The sequence below is a fragment of the Xiphophorus hellerii genome, chromosome 22 (assembly GCF_003331165.1).
Source record: "Xiphophorus hellerii strain 12219 chromosome 22, Xiphophorus_hellerii-4.1, whole genome shotgun sequence".
In the NCBI taxonomy this organism is placed as follows: Eukaryota; Metazoa; Chordata; class Actinopteri; order Cyprinodontiformes; family Poeciliidae; genus Xiphophorus; species Xiphophorus hellerii.
The window spans coordinates 8,724,627-8,745,721 of NC_045693.1; the positions used below are offsets into that span (position 1 = coordinate 8,724,627).

Sequence of the window (21,095 nt, forward strand, 5' to 3'; positions counted from 1 at the left end):
AGTATCGCTGATGGCCACAGCCAAACTCAGAGCAGCCAACAAGACGACCAACAATCAGTGAACCACAGCTCTTCACCAGAGGGAAATGACTCACTCAGTGTAAACGAAGCCATCAGCAGACATGAACTAAGGTGACTGTTGTGCTTGACTTCTCTGTTGATGACACAAGGAAATGTCTTTATGTGAAGTTAACCATAAGTGGAGTCACGTATCTGTTTTTTTTGCAGCAGAAAGTCGAGAGTGGAGCCCAGGCTTCCCGCCGGCCACCGAGGCCACCCACAGCTTCACCTGCAGCTCCAGAAGTTCACTCTGTCTGCTGACAAGGTGATCAGATTTCTCTCAGATGCAGCTAAAAATTTATTTCTGCAGCTGCCTTCATACAAATCCCAACACTAAATAATTACTGCTTCTACGTATCAGAGGTGATTGCACAGTGTTTTGATTAGTTGTCATGCATGCATAAAATAAGACTGTTGATTTAGAAAGTGCTCTAATCTTGGATTCTTGCCTCAGCTAATATTTATTTTGCTCACTGGAAATATGAAATATATCTAAATTGATTGGTTGACAACCAATTACAGCGAAACATAATTATCGGACAGCTAGAATAAAATCTCACAAAAAATGTAGAACTAAGAAACACCGGAGACAAATGTAAGCAGCAAAGAAACAGCAAATTTTCACCATAAGACAAATAAATAATGTTAGGAAGATAATTAATTTACTAAAAAAATAATGCTGAAAACAAGATTAAAAACAAATAACATTTAAGACATTAAAATGATCATAATAAAATAAGACAACTTTAAATAATTGTAATAAATGAATGACTCCTCACTATAACTTGTACTTTTAAGAACCAACAGATGGCCTTTCTTAGAATATCTGAAGCAGACCAGATAAATAGATTGGATTAAAGCCATTAATACTTTAGATAAACAATAAAAGCACCTTAAAATAAGTTCTAATACATGTTGTCATAATCTGGTTTGTAAAAACCCAAACGTATAGACTGACAGTCATGAAAGTGTTCAGATTTCTTAATGACAAATAAAGACAACTTAAAGGGGAATCACAGGGAGAGAGGGACATGCAGTAGAGAATAACAGGGGGATTCAGATCAGCAAAACAGGGAAAGAACTGTAAACACAAAGAAAACTGAGCTAGACACAGAGGAGCGACAAACCAAACCGGGAAAGATGAACACGAATATAACAAAAAACCTAAAATGCACAGAAAGAAGAAAAGAAGTAAAAAACTTCCTTATAGGAATAAATATAAATTGCCAGAGTCAGATGACAATAATAAAGACAGAGGAAGCAGCAATACTTTTCAAACATAAACAATAGAAGAAAACCAATTCCCGGTGTCTGATGATTGAAGTAGCCAATGCAGAGCTCCATGTTAGTCATTTCCAACACTAAACCCATCAGTAGGAAGCTTTATTTCTCTGTAATGTTTGCCGGACAGTCATCCAGACGTCTATATATTTGTCCTTGCTGATGACTATTTCCAGCTGTCACTGGGCAAAACGCAAGGTACACCGTGAAAAGGTCACTAGTCCATCAAAGAGCCACACAACTCACATCTAAGGGCAAATTAGAGTCATGTTTTTGGAATATAGGAGAAAGCCAGAGTGGTATAAAAGTGAAAAAGACAAAAAAAAAAAAAATCATAATAACTATGTCTTCTGTTGTTTTGGTAGCCAAGTTACAGGTTGTGTGTATACTTGTCTTTTTCTTTTTTTTACACCATCCAACCCTCTTCTCTCTGTTTTCCTCCTCAGACTTTGTCCTGGCTGAAAGACAACGTTTCCGTGGCAACACAGGTGTGTTCGATGGCGAGCTCCGAGGGACTGGAGGCCGCCAGAAGGTGTCAACAGGCCCTCGAACAAGAAATCCTCAACAACAGAGCCAGGATAGAAGTGGTCAAAAGGGTAAACGGAGGCATTTTAACGCCTGAGCAGCTGCTGAATGGAAATGTGCAGAATCTTTGCAGATCTTTAGTCGACATTCTGACATCTCGTGTGAGAAGGTTTCTGAGTTATCACCTGCACTCATGTGTTGAAAACGCCTTCAACAGGAGGGTCACGGGCTGGTCCGTGCACAGCACCCAGGCAGTGCGAGGATTGAGGAGTTCCTCAGCCAGCTGGAAGTCCTGTGGGAAGAACTGAGGAGGAGGCACCAGAGGAATGCTGTGTTTCTGCAGGCCTCTGAGAAACTGGGCTTCAGAGTGAGATTCATTTTTTAATAATCCTTGAACAGATTGTTCTCTGAGGTCATGCTGTTCTAGGAAGATTTACCGTCAGGACAGATTATTCTGGATCGGTTCTACCACTGTTTGGTGCTGATTCAGAGAAGTATGATAACAACTAGGGATCCAAGTTATGATCCAAGATTAATGAGTTAGTCTAAAGTTGATTCAGATTATCAGTCAACTAAATTAACTGATAAGTGAACATTTTCCTTATCTTCTTTTAAATTTTAACATTATTTTGTTTCAACTGTTGGTTTCTCACATTTATTAAACTGATATATTTATAAAATATAACAAAACATGAACCTCTTAGGCTGCTGAATGAAAAAATAAAAGTTGAAAAGAATAATGTAGATCGGCTGGAATAGCGCTATAAGTTATATTGCTAACCCAAGAAGCTTATCGGGTGTTTATATGTGAAAACAGAACTGCATAAAGTGCATTTTCCATCCCAAACTGGATTCTTTTTTGGACTGTTCCTCTTTCCCGTTCTGGTATGGCCGCCATCTTTATCCCTGTATCAACTGACTCTGTTTAAGTATGATTAGCGCCGAAGTACAACAATTAAACAAGGTCTAAACAGACATTATTAATGAATCAATTGGAACTAATTTTATTTTAATAAACATTTATCAACAATTAGTCGGAATTCAATTAATTATTCGCATTCCTATTTATAAAGTACATTGAAAAATTATACTTAATGCTTGAACTTTTTTCAGATTTTGTGAGGTTCCAACCATAAACTTGCATGTTTTCATTAGGATTCAGCACAAGTGTAGAAATTGAAACATAGGTTTCAGACTTCCTTAGAAAATAAATCTGAAAAGTGTGGCATACATCTGTATTCAGCCCCCATCCTCTTGAGCCAATACTTTGTAGCATTTACCAGTAATGCAAATCTTGTCTGAAATTTTTAACAGTTCTTCTCTGCAAAATCTCTTGAGCTGAATGGAGACCATCTTTAAACATGGATTCTCCATTGGGAGTTAAATCTGAACTTTGACTGGACCATTCTGAACTCACGCTTCATTCTGACTCTTTCCATTGTAGTTCTGGGGTGCGTTACACGTTTCTGGGCCCCAGTTTTTAGTCTGTTAGAGCTTCTAACAGGTTTTCTTCAAGTACAGTATTGCCCTCTATTAAGCTCTATTCATCTTTTCTATATCTTAATGAAAGGTTACATGTAAGTTTGCTTTATTGCAGATGTCCTAAGATTTTTGCACTAGAAAATAGACAAAAATTACTTGGTGAGATTTTGCAGCTCTGGTTGTTTTTTCGCTAATGTTCTCCACAGGACAGCTGCTTGGATAAATTAAATTAAATTACACACTAATGGACTCTTTTTACTCAGTAATTTGTGATTTTATTTAAGGGCAGGAAATTAAAGGGGACTGAAACAAACAAATGGCACACTTTTCACATTTTAATTTGTGTACAATTTTTTACAACTATTATATTTTCTGTATCTCTTCACAATTATGCAGCACTTTGTGTTGCCATAAAATCCCAATAACGTACACTGAGGTTTGTGGGTGAAACGTAATAAAATGGAATATAGTTAGAGAGATATAAATACTTTAATTTGATTATGGGTTAAATCTAATTTAGAGCTTTGCTTCAAATAAGAAGCCTGTTATTATAAAACATATAATTACTGATGCTGTTGCGTTCTTCTTTCAACTCTGACTTATTTTTATTTCATTGTGCACTAAATCTTTTAAATGTTTAAGAAAGAAAGCCTCTCCATCTTGACAAATACTATTCTGCACACATTTTCAACATTTCCTCTGCTTCTGTTCGGCTAAGGTTGTGAAAGTGCTCCAAGCCCTCGGCAGCCTGGAGGCCTGGCTGGAGTCCGTGGAGCTTTCCATGAAGGCGTCCGCCATCGCCGGCGACCCCGAAACCATGAGCCGGGCCGAGAGGGAGAGCTGCCTGCTGGAGAAAGAGGTGGCAGCTCGCAGCGTGGAGCTCAGCGCTCTGAGGCAGGAGGTGGACCGCCTTCATGGCCATAGTCACCCCCACACACGGGGATTGGCAGCGCGCATGGAGGAGTTGGAGAGAAAGTAAGTGGGGTCGAGGTTAGCTGCCGGCGTTTGTCATCATGGAAGATTCATGTTATGGATTTTAACCCATCAGGGATGAATGATGCTGGCAGTTTCTGCCAGTCACCGAAAATACAGTATGTCAGCGTTTCCAAGACATCACAGGTTTGTGTTTGCCATGTTTGTAATTCAACATGGAAGGATTTATTCATAAAACTCCCAGTTTAAACGTAAGACAAATAATGTTGCCCTGTAGACCAAATAAGAAAATATAACTACCCACAGATCTCATAACCTGAAACTTTATCCAGATTGGCAAAAAATAAAAAACTCCCCATGCTCTCATTAATTGTGCATCGAGTAGCATGTTGGAAGATCTGCTCCATAACTTCAGCTTGTTCTTCTGAGTTAACCACTTAGTTTGTGACAGGTTGCCTTACTCTTTGGCATTAGTTTGAAGAACAGCCTGTCATGTAGGCTCACAGTATAACCTAACGATGTTGACAGGCTTTCTGGAAGTACCTGTGTCTATAAACAGAAGGTCAGACTCTGGAAAAAAGTGCACCAGCCTGAGCAAAGAAAATGAAAGCATGGAAATGTCTCAGTTTAGGTGTTTCCAGGGTGGTGGTGTTGGATCAGGCAGAGATTACCGCTTGTTTAGTCCAAGAGACCAACGGTGCAGATACAGGATTATTCTTATCTGCGCCTCCCATCCAGCTGCGTAAAAGCTGTAAAACAAAATTTTCTTTTTTATTGCAGTGGGATAATCTTCCTCTAAAATATTTAGACAGGCCCTACAATCATTGCAAAACAAAAGCAACTGAACCATTTTTTAAATTCATACATATTTTTTTAATTGATCAAGCTATTCAGTAACTTTTAGTTTAGAATGTGATACAGACGCTTCTGTTAAAAATGATAAAAACAAGAGAACATGCCCATCATTAAATAACTCAAATGTGTATCGATTCTTAAAAACGAGCAAATGGCACACAAAGATAAAAAAAAAACTGGCCATCATTCAAGGCTTATCTTCTCACCATGGCAGTGAGGAAGATGTTAAATGAAAGAAAACATAGAAAATAAAGTTTTAGTTTTACCTTAAGAGCAACAGTGTCATACTGTCGTCCGATAATTGTAGTATAAGTGTTATTCTGTGCTATACAGCTATACAAGGCTAAGCTACTGCAATAAAAGAAAAGTGTGAAGCATTCTTCAGAGACACTAAGCAGCTGTGGAACACCTGGGCTGATGTCATTATTTAATGCTAAAAGAAAGAGATTTAAGGCTAATTTATTCTAGAGAAAGCAAATCCCTTCATCATAGCACATGCAAGCGTTGTGCTGTAAGGTACTGCATATGCTCACATGATATACTGATAAAATAAGCAGTGCTGGAGCCTTGAAACAATCATCATGTGAGCTGACCTCTGTGTCTTTTATGTGGTTCTTCTGAACGTCTATGAGCGCATAGGAGCAGCTTGTTGGTGAAACCATGTTGGTGTGTTTGTGTTGCACAGGTATCAGTGTGTGCTCAGTGCCCTGATCCTACAGAGCTCAAAGCTGCAGGACACACGCATGCTGACTGAGTTTCTGGAGCATTTGGAGCTGGACGAGAGCCAAGAGCTCATCGAAGGACAATATAATCTTGATCAGGTATTACACATCGAAAATGATCACGTTATCTTGAGTAATATTCACGTTATTAAACATCTCCATTTTTCATGTGTCCAACAGCCTCTACATAGTGACATTTCCTCAGTCCCTACGTTACTTGGGCTCCAAAGCAGCGGTGTTGGAGACAATCAGATAGAAACTATCGGCGACCCTGTGGAAGAACTGCGGGAGGCGGTGGAGATGCTGAACGACACTGTGAGGGAAAGAGGTCGATCACAAAGCCACGATCACGCCATCCAGGAACTGCTCAGCAAGGTTAGACGAGGAGTGGTGCTTAAACTGAGGAGCCACATTTAAAGTTTATGTTTTAAGAGGTTTAAATACTGTTGATTAGATCCAAATGTTACAGCTTAATAGGTGTTTAATCATTTTCAGGTTCTATGATCTGTAATAGAACTGCTGTCTTAAGCGCTCTGCCCTATAATAAGGATTTTTAGTTTGATTTGCTTTATTTTTGGCACATGTATAAACCTATCATATTCACAGAGAAGCCATGACATAATTTTACAGGTATTTGTATTCATACTATTTAAACTTTTACAGTCTTGTTAAACTAGCAAACTATAAAATTTGTATATAGGATTTTATGTTACAGGAAAAACACAAATTAGAGTAATCGCAAACTGGAAAGAAGGCATTTTTTGAAACAGAAATAATCTAAAAAGATGTTTTATACATTTGTAGCCAGCTGTGTTTCAGTGGTAGTCGTCTTGTAATCAGATGGTTGTAGGTACAATTCCAGACTTCTCCATTTAAAATAAAATGGGATAGAAATATCCTTCATTGTCCCAAAATGTGAAAAACGGCAGCAAAGTCACAAGCAAATAGACCCACACCATGTTAGAATATAAATATATATAAAGCACTGGAAAATTGAGAGATCACTTTAAATGATCAGTTTCTCAGATTTTACTTTTTATTGTTCTTTTATTCTATGATCTACTGAGAACATGACTCTGAAATTTTAAGCAAAAATTTAGTATTTATTTGCAAAAAATGAGAAGCGGTTAAAATGACAAAAAGGATGCAGTGTTTTCAGACCTCAAATAATGCAAAGAAAACAAGTTCATATTCATTTAGAAACAATACTAATGTTTTAACTCAGAAACCAATATTTGGTGGAATAACCAGGAGGTTTTCAATGGGGTTCAGTGCAGTGGGCTCTTCATTTTCCAGAACAGAACTGGATATACAGTACAGACCAAAAGTTTGGACACACCTTCTAATTCAATGGGTTTTCTTTATTTTCATGACTATTTATAAGGCAAGAAATCCCACTTATTAACCTGACAGGGCACACCTATGAAGTGAAAACCATTTCAGGTGACTACCTCTTGAAGTTCATCAAGAAAATGCAGAGTGTGTGCAAAGCAGTAATCACAGCAAAAGGTTGCTACTTTGAAGAAACTAGAATATAAGGGGTATTTTCAGTTGTTTTACACTTTTTTGTTTAGTGCATATTTCCACATGTGTTATTCATAGTTTTGATGCCTTCAGTGTGACTCTACAATGTCAATAGTCATGAAAATAAAGGAAACTCATTGAATTAAAAGGTGTGTCCAAACTTTTGGTCTGTACTGTATATACAGAATAATATATATTATTCTGTTTATATATTCTGTATATCATACAGAATATATAAACAGAATAAAGAATAAAAATATTTTACAGTAAAGGGAAAATTTTACCATAAATACCATAACATATACTCCAGTACTTATATATATATATATATATATATATATATATATATACACAAAAAGATGAGAAATAACATTTTATCATTTTATGTGATCAGCATTAGCCCATGGTGCACTGATTCTAAAAATTGGATTATTTCACAACAATTCCACTTTTATGTTTTACTATACTTAGCAATTTTTCATCTTTATGCTTTTTCTCTCATACTTGTTCTGTTTCACTTACAGTAAAAATAAATAATCTGGATTTGATGAATCTCCCTGAACACACCATACTTAGTGTGAAACATGGTAGTGGCAGCATCATGCTGTGGGGATGATTTTTTAATTTTTCTGTAAAGGCCACACCCAGAATCCCAATCAAATATGTTAGAAAATTAATTTCCTCAGACCCTCTCTATTCTGTCCAATATAGAAAAATTAAGGCATGCTAAAAAAAAAAAAAAAAAAAAAAAACTTGCAGCAAAAGGTAGCTCTATAAAGTGAATAATCTACACCATAGATTTTTAATGTCTTGGTACAACACTTTGAAAATTATGCATCATTTTCCTTCTCCTTCAGAATCATGCACTACTTTGTTGTTGGGTTAGCAAATACAATCCCAATAAATGAAAAGACCAAAGTTTGTGGTTGGCATGTGAAAAAATATGCTACGTTTTGTGGCTCCTGTTGTAAAACACATTAAAGTTCACTACCTTAATGACAGTCCCATCTCATAAAGACATCTTGCCTCTCCAGCATGTCAGCCTTGCGGTGCGCGTGGAGGAGTGTTTGTGCAGCAGCAAGGAGCTGAGCCTGGAGATCCTGGAGAAGGAGACGGACATGGCCGTGCAGTGCGAGCCAGACCGCTGCGGCTTCGGGCCGCTCCGGGACAGACTGGGCCACCTGGAGGTAAGAAAGGAAAATGCAGAAAAGAGAAATGACTCATCACTGATTACACAACTCAGAATTATTTTTTGAAAAATTAGCTTCACTTTCTTCTCTACAGCAAAAATGTGCCCTGTTTGCACCACTTTGTGCTATGTTTAGTTTTTCCTATCAGCTGCCGTGCATATTGGCCACACACGTACACATGGAGCGTGCAAAGATTTAATAAAAACACTACATTTATTTGTTTGTTCTCCAGTGAGTCATTGTTCTGTTAACTCTAAAAGTGTGTTGTGTGTGTGTGTATGTTTTGGGGGATAAATCTGGTCGGGTAAGCAGAGTTTCAGACGGGGATGGTAGAGTTTTGCGTGACTCATTGGTTGGCCAACGTTGTGTTTATCACACACGCAAAACAAACACACATGCATTCAGCTGTCAGGACTTGATTTGATTGAAGAGCAGAAATGACCTAATCTCCCGAACAGAAATAACTGTTGCATCAGCAGACAGGCATGCAGGAACTCAGCGTTGGTGAAGCTTGCTGTAACTGAGAAACTTCATGAAGCGTTGCTCCCAGAGAGCCCTGAACACTATTAATTACAGCGTCGTCAAAAAATGGAGTAAAAAAGTGGTCAAGACGGCAATCTATAACGTGGAGGCCCATATGGTCCACATATGGGCCTCAAATAGAATAATATGCATGGAGCTATGACGATGAGGTCATAGTCAGAGGAACAATCAGTCCAGGTTGTTTGAATGATTGGAGGATTGATGAGAGATGATAGATCCTCTCTGTGATTTTCTGCAGATTGACTATGAAATCATGAAGGAGGATGTAAAGAAGATGGAGAACCAGGCTTTGGGTCTGAAGGAGCTGTGTCCGGAGAAAGCATACACATTTGAGGTGAAGACCCAGTCTACGCTGCAGGCCTGGAGTGAACTGGGGAAGAGCGTGAAGGACAACAGATCACGTCTGCAGGAGTTTGTGGAGCTCCAGTGCTTCTTCAGGAGCTACCTTGCAATGATGTAAGCAGGATGTCAACATCCCTGTCTTTGCTACAATTTGTAATCCATTTTTTGGGAACATTTGCTTAAGAACAGGATGTTCTCACTGTCAAGCTCTTGCCTCAGGGGGAGCAGGGAATTTAGGGATAAAGCAGGTTTCCTGGGTGTGACAGGCCAACGAATGTGTTTCCTATCAGGGAGAGTCTGCTTATTCTCATGTTTCTTACTGTTCCCAGTCTCCTAACACCACCTCCTTTTCTTACGCATCCCTCTGAACAGCTCATGGACTGAAGACACTAGGTCATGCATTTTCTCAGACACTGCACTGCACCTCAGGAGAGAAGGACAGCGGCCATTGGCGGCAGAGCTGGACATCCAAATCGAGCAAAAGTTTAACGAGTTTGATGAGCTCGCAGCCAAAGCAAAGACTCTTTTAAACAAAGAACACCACCTCACACAGATGGTGAGCAGATATGTACTCTATCAAATCACTACCGACTACATAGAGTTGGATGATGATTCTAATTGGAAATGTGTTGCAGGTGAAGGAACGCATGGAGGAACTGAGGAGCATGCTTGGGTGGATCTCAGTGCACTGGAGAGCTCAGAAACAACAGTGGCTTCACAAGCAGAACAGAGAGGAACCCTCACATGATAACATTTACTCTGAAGCAACAATATGGAACTCATTTAAAGAGGTAAATTAGCAGCTTGGTGGGAGTTTGTCCAAATAAAAGCAAAAGTACCTCCTCCATTTTTATGACAAAACCCAAACAGGCTCAATAAGGCCATGAAAAAGGGAATGTCAAACCCCAGCCCTCGCAGGCTGATCATCTCCAGCTTTCAAAAGGGCCCAATACACTTCCATCAAATGCCTGAATTACCTCAGCATGCAGTCAGGCTCTGCAGAGTCTTCCTAATGATCTAATTATCTGATTCACGTGTGTTGAAGGAGAGGTGCATCTAAAAGTTGAAGGACATTTGTCTTCAGAGACTGGAGTTTGAGATCCACTGAATACAGTAGATCTGCAATTAAGCTATTTGTCCTGCAATTAGATAAAAGTAAAAGTGATGAGATAAGGGCTAAGTTAGAATTTAGTTATTTTAAAGGTTCTTAATTTTGGAGAAAGACTAAGGGACTAACTATGCAATTTGATAAGATTTCACAACAGGAAGTTGTTTGTTTTTCATCTCAATCAACTTGAACTGTAAAACAAATGTTTTTACACACAAAACTTGAAATTTTACTTGAAAATATGTCAAACATGACCAGTTTGCATGTCACTTTTGTGTGATTAAACTTTATCCATGCTTAAATTAATGTGATCTTCCAGGTAATAGTTTCACCACAAAACAAAGGAAATTGGACAAAAAGTTTAGTCAAGTATTGTTTGAAAAACAAAACCTGTGTTATAGCACTGTTCTAAATGCAAGAGTTGCTAACTAGCTAGCTGCTCTGTTAAATCTCTGTTTCGGAGCACACTGCATTTTGCACATCCCCATTCAGTTAGCTCACTCAGCTAGCCTGGTGACTCTTCGATAAGAACATGCGTATAACCTTTGGTACGAGAGCTGTATAATTATATCAATTCTGCGATATTTATCAATTTTTTCCACCCTTGGAAGGTATTGATTTTTCATCCGCGAGTATCGATACATTAAACCATAGGGGTTCGTAAGCTTATACCGTCTTTTTAACATGTCTGGTTTGTGACGGCGTAGCAGCAAGACTCCGAATTACAGCATTACTGGCTGGAGTGACTCCCTGACCAACTTTGACCTCTTTTCAATCATCACGCCACCAAATATTATGCAAAGGACAACAAGAACTAATTACCAGCCTGTGGTGTGATGCGTCAAAAAGGCCAACACTTAGAAACTCATAAAAAAAAAGAAGTGCTCATTGTCTTCTTTGGAGATTTTTGTGTTGTTTCCTTTAGTGGTTCTTGGTGCAGCACCACCAAAGGTGAGGAGGTGAACAGGTTGCTCAAAGGGTTTGACTCATTTAATGCAGTGCAGTGTGAAAACAACTGCATCAGCTGAAAATGTAACAAATGCTGCAACTTTGGTCCCCAATCAAACCAAGTCAACCACCCTTATAAGAGTTTGTTCCCACTTCACATCTCAAACGTCATATTTGTTTATCTATATTCTTTCTTATAGTTATTGTTTATTGTAGAAATATCTGGATTCATAGGGAACTTTTGTATTTATGTTTTAACATAAATGACAGATAAATCTGGAAATTTAGTCTGAAATTCTTTGTAAGATCTAAAACCCGAGTTCTCTTGCACCAGGGTAAATATTTAGCCCGTCTTTGTTTTCCCACAGAGTTCGGTTGCCGACCCCGAATTCTTCCAACAATCACATGCCATCAGGACCTCTGAGGACACAACAAATGCAGCTGAATGTAATGAAGAGAGCGAAGGGAAAATGTCAGAAGATGGGTATGAAATCATGAACAGGATCGGCCCACGAGGCGATTCTCCCAAAGCAAACATTATGTTGGTGAAGGAGAGCAGCAGCCCACCTGTTGGGGGCGCTGTAAACCTCATCCTTAGCATTGGGAACAATGAGGACAGCCAAGTGCAGGTGCTCGACCTACCTGCTGGGACAGATGAGAAGTTGAGGGAGACCTCTGAGCCTGTTCACAGGGTGAGGAGCACTCGACACAAATCATCACCCAACATCAGTTACATACATGATCTGTTCAAAGAAAAGAGAAAAATTTTATGCTTTCAGGCTTCAATGATCACTTTTCTACAACAACACTGCATGGGATCTCCCTCTCTGTACTGCAGGTCATTCTTTTCTCCTTTGGCATTCTCAACTTTCTATCTTCCCCTCGTTCTCTCCCTCAGCCCGCTGTGCCTCAGTCTTCTGCCTGTAAAAAGTTTTGGAGGCGTTGCCAGGGGATTTTGGAAAATACTTTCGGTAGTTTAAAGCGAAAGAAAAAGATTTATCGGCAGAGCGCAGATGAGGTAATTTGCGCAGTGTGAACTGGGATTGCATGCAGCGTCTCCAAGTGTGCTGAGACTGCATGCAGTGTGCAGCTGTTTCCTGAGGGTAGCATGCTTTTTTTCCTAACCTGGTAGAAGATACAAAATGTTCAACAACCCAGTGGTTTTGGCTCCTCTGCAAGGCAAATATAAAACCAAAGAACAAGATTGAGAATAAAAAAATAGATATGTTTAATCTATTTTAGAATAAATAGATGCAACAAATGTTTAGACCCTAAATAAATTAACTTTATTCATTCTTTGAAAATGAAAATAGTCTGTTTTGAGTCTTTAGATTTTTCCTTTTTATGCTGTATTTGAATAATAAACATATATGTTTTGCGGGCTTTTATTGAGAAATACATTAAGATTAAGCAAACCATCTATAATTCCAGTGTTAATGTTTCTTTTTGAATATTGCTGCCTTTCCCCCTGTTACTCTTTCCCCCAACTTCTGGTCCAAATCCTGGTTGAGTGCGACACATTCTTGGTTCGTTAGAGCTTTTTTTCCCCTCGCTATCTTCCTGAAGACTGATCACAGCGTCTCAAGGGATTGAAAAAGTCAATGGTCTGATCTCTAGAACGTTTAGTTATCCCATTTGCCTTATGACCTGGTGCTCAATCATGCTGGACAAAAACATTCACCAGCAAACTGCTCCTCCAGGGTTTCTGCTGAGTTTTAAATCAAATTTAGGCATTAGTAGATCTTAAATACGTGCAGATTTAACAGACTTGTGTAGGTCCTACATTTAAATCCTAGTGGTATTATGTAGGTCTTAAAAGCCTTAAATTGCTGAAACTTACAAAAATTCTGAACACTATTTTTAAGCATATTTGCTGCTGGAGGATGTTTTCCTCCTATCCTTAATTTATGGCTTTTTCTTTGACAAAATTGCTACTGATAAAGATGTGTTGAAGCAGAAACATCTCAAACAAATTAGTCTTTTATGTTGCCTACATTACTGGCTTGGACAATATTCTAGTTGATGGACATTATTCTAGTTGATGAAAGAAGTGTGACTCCCTGATGAAGCCAACATTCGACTCTTCTAATTCAAACAGAATGACACAGAAATTAACTTTCATTAACACATTTCCCCTAAAGCTAATTTGAATCATGCTAGCAACTCATCCTTTAGCTAAAACTATATTTTAGGGCAGGGTTGTCAAACTCCAGTCCTCAAGGGCCGGTGTCCTGCAACTTTTAGATGTGCCTCTGCCCCTGAATGGGATAATTAGATCATTAGCGAGGCTCTGGAGAACTGATCTACACAAGGAGGAGGTAATTAAACCATTTCATTCCGGTGTTTTGTACCTGTGGCACATCTAAAAACTGCAGGACAGCGGCCTTTGAGGACTGGAGTTTGAGACCTGTGTTTTAGGGTTTTGTAATTAAATTCATTTCTATCAACTTTGTGTTCAACTGTCCTAGACCTAATGAAGGGCTGCCAAAGTCCAATCTCTCAGAGCTACTTTCCTGCAACCTTTGGGTGCCTCTGTTTTTCAACACAATTGAATCAAATGAACTGTTCATTAGCCTCTTCAGAGCTGGACAAGTTAATTCAGGTGTTAGCTGACTTAATCTGAAAAGAAAGTAGTAAAGTTTCCCTGTGTTGTATTTTCAGCTTGTCTCTTAGAAACTCAAATCAACAGGTAAAATCCCAGCAGATAACCAAACTGTTTTTTCTCGTCATTAAAAGTTTTATTTGGGATTTTTACTTGGAAAATGAGGCTAGATTTAAAGCTGAAAAGTGGTGATGACAGAAACGAGGTGAGCAATGAGTAAGAAAAGCACACACAGTCTCCTCCCTGCTGCGACTGTTGACAGAAACTCTCTCTTGTCTTTGATGAGCCTGATGTAAACCTGCTCAGGTCTGACTCTCGCCGTGATTGTGTGAAATGAGTGACCTCATCCTCAGCTCCAAAATGGCTCCCAGTAGGAGTGTGTCCCACATGCCGGTGGAGCTGCCGTCATGAGACAAGAGAACTGGTGCTGAACCTTTCAGAAAGGCCCCAGACTGCACTACATGATTTATAGTCTGGAGCTTATGCAGCTACAAGAGATTAGTCACAGAGTTGAAAGGTCAGGGCATTACAGCTGTGTATGACGACATATGCAGACACATATGATTTTGATTAAATCCTGAGTCTGCCGTTGGACTCATGTTCTGTCATGTGCTTTTTATACATTTCTGTATGCGTCATAAATATTTGTTAATCCAGAGTTTTCTTTGATGAGTGTTTCTCTAAAATTCTTTATTTCACTGAACATCAAGCTTGAGCCGCTCATAGTTTTGCCAACCATACAGCGCCTTGCAAAGTTACTCTTACATTTTGTATCTTTACACCCACAAACTTCTGTGTATTGTATTGGGATATTATGTGATAAAAGAGAGCTGCGAATGAAGAGCACCTGTGGAAAAACTGTTTCCATCTTGCCACAGATTCTTGATGTAATTCAGGTTTTCAATTTGAATGTTTTCTGTGCTTTGATCTCAGGATGTTTGTTATCCTGATAGAAAATTAATCTGCCTCAGTCTATTTTTTGCAGCCTCTAACATGTTTTCTTCCCACCATAGTTACACTTTGATCTCATCTGACCGGAGCACCTTCTTCAAAATTCAGCCCAGGATAGAAGTGTCCTCCTTTCTGCAGATTTGGTTTTAAATGGTCTAGTCCAATCAACCAGCAGATTCTCCTTAATAGTCAAAGTTGAAACAAGATGATTGAGTATTCACTACGGTCAACCCAGGAATAAGAAATACTATACCTCCACATTTTTTCTGCATTTTGTAAACAATAAAAATCATTTAAATGTCTGTTATTTATTTATTTTATTAAAGCTTTATTCCATTTGCATGTTTATAGTTGTTAGTGAGATGTGAAAGACTTTGGTCAACTACTGTAAAGATGGCCGTGTTTCCATTACAAATTTGTGCCAAACTATGTCAACACTCTAAAAAACACAATTTTGCAATTTCCCATTAAATAAGAAATGCAATTAAAGTCACTGAAAAAATATGCCAAACAATCATCCTCCAACTACTTCCTGTTGTGTTCTTCTTTGTTTCCATTGCAGTTTGGTGAAATAAATAAATTTTGTTACAGCCAAAAAACAAAAACACATCATCTTAGTGCCAAAACTTTTATCAAAAAATTTTTTAATTTTTTTATTTCTGTGTTTCCATTAAGCAAATCTACTTTCAAAATGTCGAACTGCGTAGTTATATGAACAATGGAAATGCAAGTGATAGTGAGCATTAACTGTTACCATGGGCTTCTTAGCTGCTTCTCTAAGTAATGTTCTACTTTCTGGACTGTTTTAAATAGACAGTGTGTCATAATCTAACCGTGTGTAAAATGTCTCAACAACTTTATCGCTATCTTTTTCTTTGGTTATCATGCTGTTTTTATGATTATATGTTCACTAATGTTCTCTAACCAACTGCTGTAGGCTTAATTTCTACAGAGATGCATTACTAGTTATGTGACATTTGATTGTTACTGGTTGCACTAGATTTTATTCAGGGGTATCTAAAGGTAATGGGTCTGAATATAAAAGCATGACATATTTTTCAGTTGTTTTTTTACTAAAAATAGTTTTCTTTTGTTTTTTTTCTTTTGCAAGACATAGCAAGAACACATTCAGTAAATATCCGCTCATCGTCATGCATTTAATCTTTTTCTGTCTTTTCACAGGTAAGTACTTACCTGCATGTTAAGGACAGCACCCTGGCTGTGGCTCCAGTGTACGAGTGTATCACCCTACCCCGCTTAAAGAGCCGTTCTACAGTATCGGACTTCCCTACTTTATGGCCGTCTGCCTCCTCCTCCTGCTCCTCACAATCTTCCCCTGTGACTGACCCACAAACGACCAACGCCGGCTTCCGCCCCACGACGGGAAGCGGCGGCAGCTCCATCTTCTGCAGCCTCAAACGGATGAGCAAGAAGAGGAAAAGGAAGCGAGACGAGCGCAGACACACAATACAGAGAATCATGGATGTGGATGAGCAGACCAGTGGGATGCAGCGGTATGACTCTGAGACGGTCACGTATAACACTCAAACATGGCCGCTGAAGGAGGGTCAGAGGAAGAAGAGCTTACAGAAGAACAGAAATGTTGCAGGCACTGGGGCTTACATGAAAAACCCTCTTCTGAAAGACATCGATTCAGAGTGTTCAGGAGAAAACAGCATCACTCCGTACGCCATATCATCCGGACCAACGACTTCTCCATCAGAGCCTGGGAGAAGCCACTGCAGAGTCCTCTCTTTGGGCTCGGTGTTGAGCTTCGATCTGCCAAAAGACATGACCCTCATCCCCAGCATTCAGGAAATCATCACTATTGCCCCTCCAGAGTCTAAAAAAGCAGATGCAACAGATTCTGACCCTCTTTCTCAAAGAAAAACAGTTCTGAGCTCTTTCAGACAGACCCACATCCTGGCGGCCATCACAGGAAGTGAAAATAGCTCTTCTGAAACACAGGAGTCAATAGCTGCAGCAAAAGATCTACCTGATGAGGAGGTGAGTTTACAACCATGTTCTCTGGAAGAACCTTGTGCCGGATCAGAGGAGGAGGACGAAATCTCGTCAAATACTAAATCTACAACAAATGAAATCAGTCCACCTTCAAAGCCGCCTATTTACATGAACCAAGCCCATAACTGCTGCTCAGTCCCTCATAAACACAAGTGTCTCAGTGTCCATACGCTCATACGGGACCTGAATGGACACCAGTTCCATAAATGCACAAAATCCCAGTGTAAGCATGAAAACAGTCCTCAGCTGAAATCAAACCAAGCTTCTCATGTGAGAGTGAATCTTAAGTCAACAATGAGCGTCAGCGTTCGACAGGACTCTGTAGATTCTGGCATCTCCACCTCCAGCAGTTTCAAGCTTTGCACCGACGCTTCCTGTCCGGATCAGCCCCGGCCTAAAGGAGTGGTGGGGAAACTTATTTCCCTTGAGGTGGGAGGCATAGACCCGACTACAACAAAAGAAAACTATGCCGCATTCTCAAGTTCATCCCCAGAATCCGTGAATATCAACACAGAGCCAGTCCATGTCGACCACCAGCAGTTTGAGGAGGAAGAAGAAGAACTGGAGGACATCTGGAAACAGAATACCAACTACAGGCAGAGCATCTGCTCAGACATCATGTACCAGCCCAACCAAACCAGAGACCCACTTTCCAGCTCCCCTCCTGTCACAGAGCCACCTGTTCTCTACAGAAACCTGGTCACCGTCTCAGAACCAAACCTCCTCATAGCCGAGTTCAAACTCCCCTCCCACATCCAGAACTGTCTGGGTTATGAGAAGTGGCAGAGCTCCAAAGATCACCTCCCTCCTCTGGCCACAGCGGACCGGAGGTCCTGGGCGGCGTTTCCCAACAGGGAACCAGCTAGCAAGACTGCAGTGATGCTGAACGAGACGGCATCTGATCCAGTGAAGCTTCCAGATGTCAGCGACAATCCGAGATACGTTTACCAATACAGAGAGGAGGAAGAGGGGGAAGAGAAGGAGATGAAGGAAGGAGAGGAGCTAACCAGGTACTCACAGGTAAGTTTGCTTCTTAAAGTATGGTGAAGACACCACTCTGATGCTGTAAAGTTATTTTAGAAGCTTATTTGTTCGCAGAGGTTAAAAACATGGTGAACAGCTGATGTTGAAGTCTAATTTTCCTGATTGAAAATGTTAACAGATTCCCAAGAAATGTGTTAAAGCCGTTGAGGTTGGGTCATGTCACTCAAAGTATCAATAAATACTCCCAACAGTGGTTCCTAAATAATTAATTTAGTATCTTTACTCTCAACTTGTAGTTAGAGGGCCTATAAAAGCCCTAAATTAAAATAACCTTTTATTGAAAATAATCTCACACAGAAGTATTTAGAAAAATCCAACTTTTACTTTGAGTCAATTTATTCAGAGGGGAAAATAATCCAAAATTAAGCAATAATTATTTATACGTCTACTGTTAATGTTTATTTGTGTAGCACATTTTAGCAACAAGGCAGGTTATGTCTAATATAAGCATAATACAGTAACCAATTATTAAACAAGCAATAAACAATACATTTTGTCAAATGCCATCATCAAAATATACATTAAATATATTGATAACTATTCCAATTTTTATTAATCAAAAGCAACTCTAAACAGGTGTGTTTTAAGTTTTGATTTAAAGAAAATCAGTGTTTTGAATGTTTCGGTTGTTTCAAAGCTTTCTTAATCTTCTATAACATTTCACAAGGTTGGCGTATCTAGAGATGTTTGATTATTATTCTGCACAATCTTTGGATCATGCTGGACTCTACTGTTTTTTAAATGAGATTTAGCTCATGAGAAAAGGTTGATTTGGCTCTGGAGATCATATCATTGCAACGAAATATATATATATTTTACACATCTGTATCAGGGGTGCCAGTCTGTATCTTAACTTTAGCAAACCTAAGTAATGTTCTGACTGTGTATTCTTCTTTTTTTTTTAACAGAACCAGTCTATGAGTCTCCTTTCAGTCAATATGGGTTTTAGAGAAGCCTGCCAGAAAAATCTTAAAGACGTAGCAAAGCCTCAAGAACGAGTAACCACAGGAGGGCGCTGTTTCATCCTAGTAAGACTGAAACTTGAGTGGAAATATTGTTTGTTGTTAGTTGATCTTTTTGCATGAATGTGGTTTTTAATTCAAACCCATGTAGAGTGGAAAACCAGAGCATCAGTCTATGGAGGGAACCCTGGAGAGGAAGCACAAGCTGCAGCTGGGAGGAAAGAAAGTAAGAAATGTTTAGGCCTACATAGTCAGCAGATGTAAAACCCAGAGTCAGCAGCATGTGGTCTTATCTTATTTTCACAGGCTGCCTCCAGAGGCTGGATCTCCTACCACACTGTCCTATATAGACACACCTTGTGCTTCTTCCAGGACAGAAAGGATACACTGCGCGTAAGCAGAAAGCAGATATGATATCTGTAAAGCAGTTGGCATGTGGTGACTAATAATGAGTTTGTGCTGCAGAGCTCTGCATGCGGTCTACCGCTGAACCTCATGGGAGCTGAGTGCTCGGCTGCCCCAGACTACACCAAAAAACCCAACTGCTTCCGACTACGGTAATCCTGGGCAAACAGCCAAATTGTTATTGCAAATTACACAGATTTAAAGGCAAATAGTGAGATGTATGCACTACAAATTTTTCTCTACCGCCATCGTTTCTGGTCTTCAGGCTCCGTGACGGGTCTGAATACTTGTTTAATACCACCTCCCGCTTCTTGATGAAGAAGTGGATCATGAAAATACAAGCAAGCACAGGTAAATGTGATAATACTGAGGCTTTCAAAAGCATATTTTTATACTTTTCACATCACGATCGCACGCATTAATGTATTTTATTGTGATTTTATGTAGTAGATCAACACAAAATACCAAATAAAGTGGAAAGAAAATGATTCAACATTTTACTTTATTTCTTTTTGTTCCTGTCACTTTAGTAAGCACTTGTTTTTTGGGTATGTTTCTAAAATTTTTGCACATCTTGAGACTGAAATCTTTGTCAGTTCTTTTTTGTAGAACAGCTCAAACTCAGTCATATTTGACAGAAAGCATCTGTGAACATTAGCTTTTAAGTCTTACCACAGTTTCTCCATAGGATTTAGGTCTGGACTTTGACTAGACCATTCTAGCACATAAATATGCTTTGATGTAAAGCTCTGGCTGTATGTTTAGGGTCGTTATCCTGCTGAAAGTTGAACCTCCACGGCTTTCACATTGACTCTGCCCAGCTTCTCTGTAGAAAAACACATCCCAACAGCATGATGTTGCCACTATGATAAACCCTTTGCACCCTCTAACAAGTTTTTTTTTCTGGAATACAAATGCCCACTACACTTTTGTTCACAGATTGTTTTGAAATTCATGTATTGTTTTCCTTCCACAATTATGCAATATTTAGTGTTAATCTGCGACATAAAATCTCAATATAATCCACATAGATTGTGGTTGGAGCAGGACAAAATATATTTTTAAAAATCTTAAGTGAGTTGTACTACATTCTGTTTTTTATGTTAATATTTGCGTTTGTAGTGAATAACTGTGATGGGACCTTTTCGTCTATCAAAGGTCAAAGTGAGCTCATGTCTTCACCAACAAATGTTCCTGGTGATCAAGCCTTTCCCATCTCTTTGTAAGATAATGTTCAAAACAATTTGTATAAAATACTAACATTCTGTGCAGCACTCTTTAATATTGAATGTTACCCGCTCTTATGCTTTAGATGCCAGGATCAAACCAGCACACTCTGCCATTCCCAGCACAAAGTCACCCACACATTCCCAAGGTTGAAACAACAGAGCAGCGATCAAACCAAAGAAATTGTCGTTCTCACCAGAGAGCAGAGTCACATGCTCCAGAGCCAAAGAGCAGACGAGAAGTCCAAGACCTCATCATTGGATCCAAGCTGCTGTGGTAAGAGTGGAGAACTGTTTACCAAAAGAGACATCTGCATAACATTCATGCACTGCATGTATCTGAACTCACCCTCAACCAAATAAATATCTTA

At 39.3% G+C, this 21,095-nt stretch overlaps 1 protein-coding gene across 6 annotated transcripts in view; it reads left to right on the forward strand.

Moving 5' to 3' along the window:
• The window catches only part of mymx (myomixer), a 42,688-nt gene that overhangs the window by 19,070 nt on the left and 2,523 nt on the right, over positions 1–21,095 (forward strand). For 4 of the 6 annotated variants that reach the window (XM_032553250.1, XM_032553252.1, XM_032553254.1 and 1 more), the window contains 20 exons: positions 1–131; positions 228–324; positions 1,787–1,936; positions 2,083–2,232; positions 4,066–4,322; positions 5,821–5,956; positions 6,038–6,232; positions 8,416–8,568; positions 9,353–9,570; positions 9,829–10,012; positions 10,092–10,247; positions 11,881–12,204; positions 16,248–18,107; positions 19,040–19,159; positions 19,245–19,319; positions 19,400–19,486; positions 19,559–19,650; positions 19,764–19,849; positions 20,621–20,720; positions 20,811–21,001. In XM_032553250.1, the coding sequence (XP_032409141.1) occupies positions 1–131; positions 228–324; positions 1,787–1,936; positions 2,083–2,232; positions 4,066–4,322; positions 5,821–5,956; positions 6,038–6,232; positions 8,416–8,568; positions 9,353–9,570; positions 9,829–10,012; positions 10,092–10,247; positions 11,881–12,204; positions 16,248–18,107; positions 19,040–19,159; positions 19,245–19,319; positions 19,400–19,486; positions 19,559–19,650; positions 19,764–19,849; positions 20,621–20,720; positions 20,811–21,001 (4,762 nt within the window). The remainder of the gene's footprint in view (positions 132–227; positions 325–1,786; positions 1,937–2,082; positions 2,233–4,065; positions 4,323–5,820; positions 5,957–6,037; positions 6,233–8,415; positions 8,569–9,352; positions 9,571–9,828; positions 10,013–10,091; positions 10,248–11,880; positions 12,205–16,247; positions 18,108–19,039; positions 19,160–19,244; positions 19,320–19,399; positions 19,487–19,558; positions 19,651–19,763; positions 19,850–20,620; positions 20,721–20,810; positions 21,002–21,095) is intronic. The other 2 variants (XM_032553251.1, XM_032553253.1) reach the window with 2 other exon arrangements.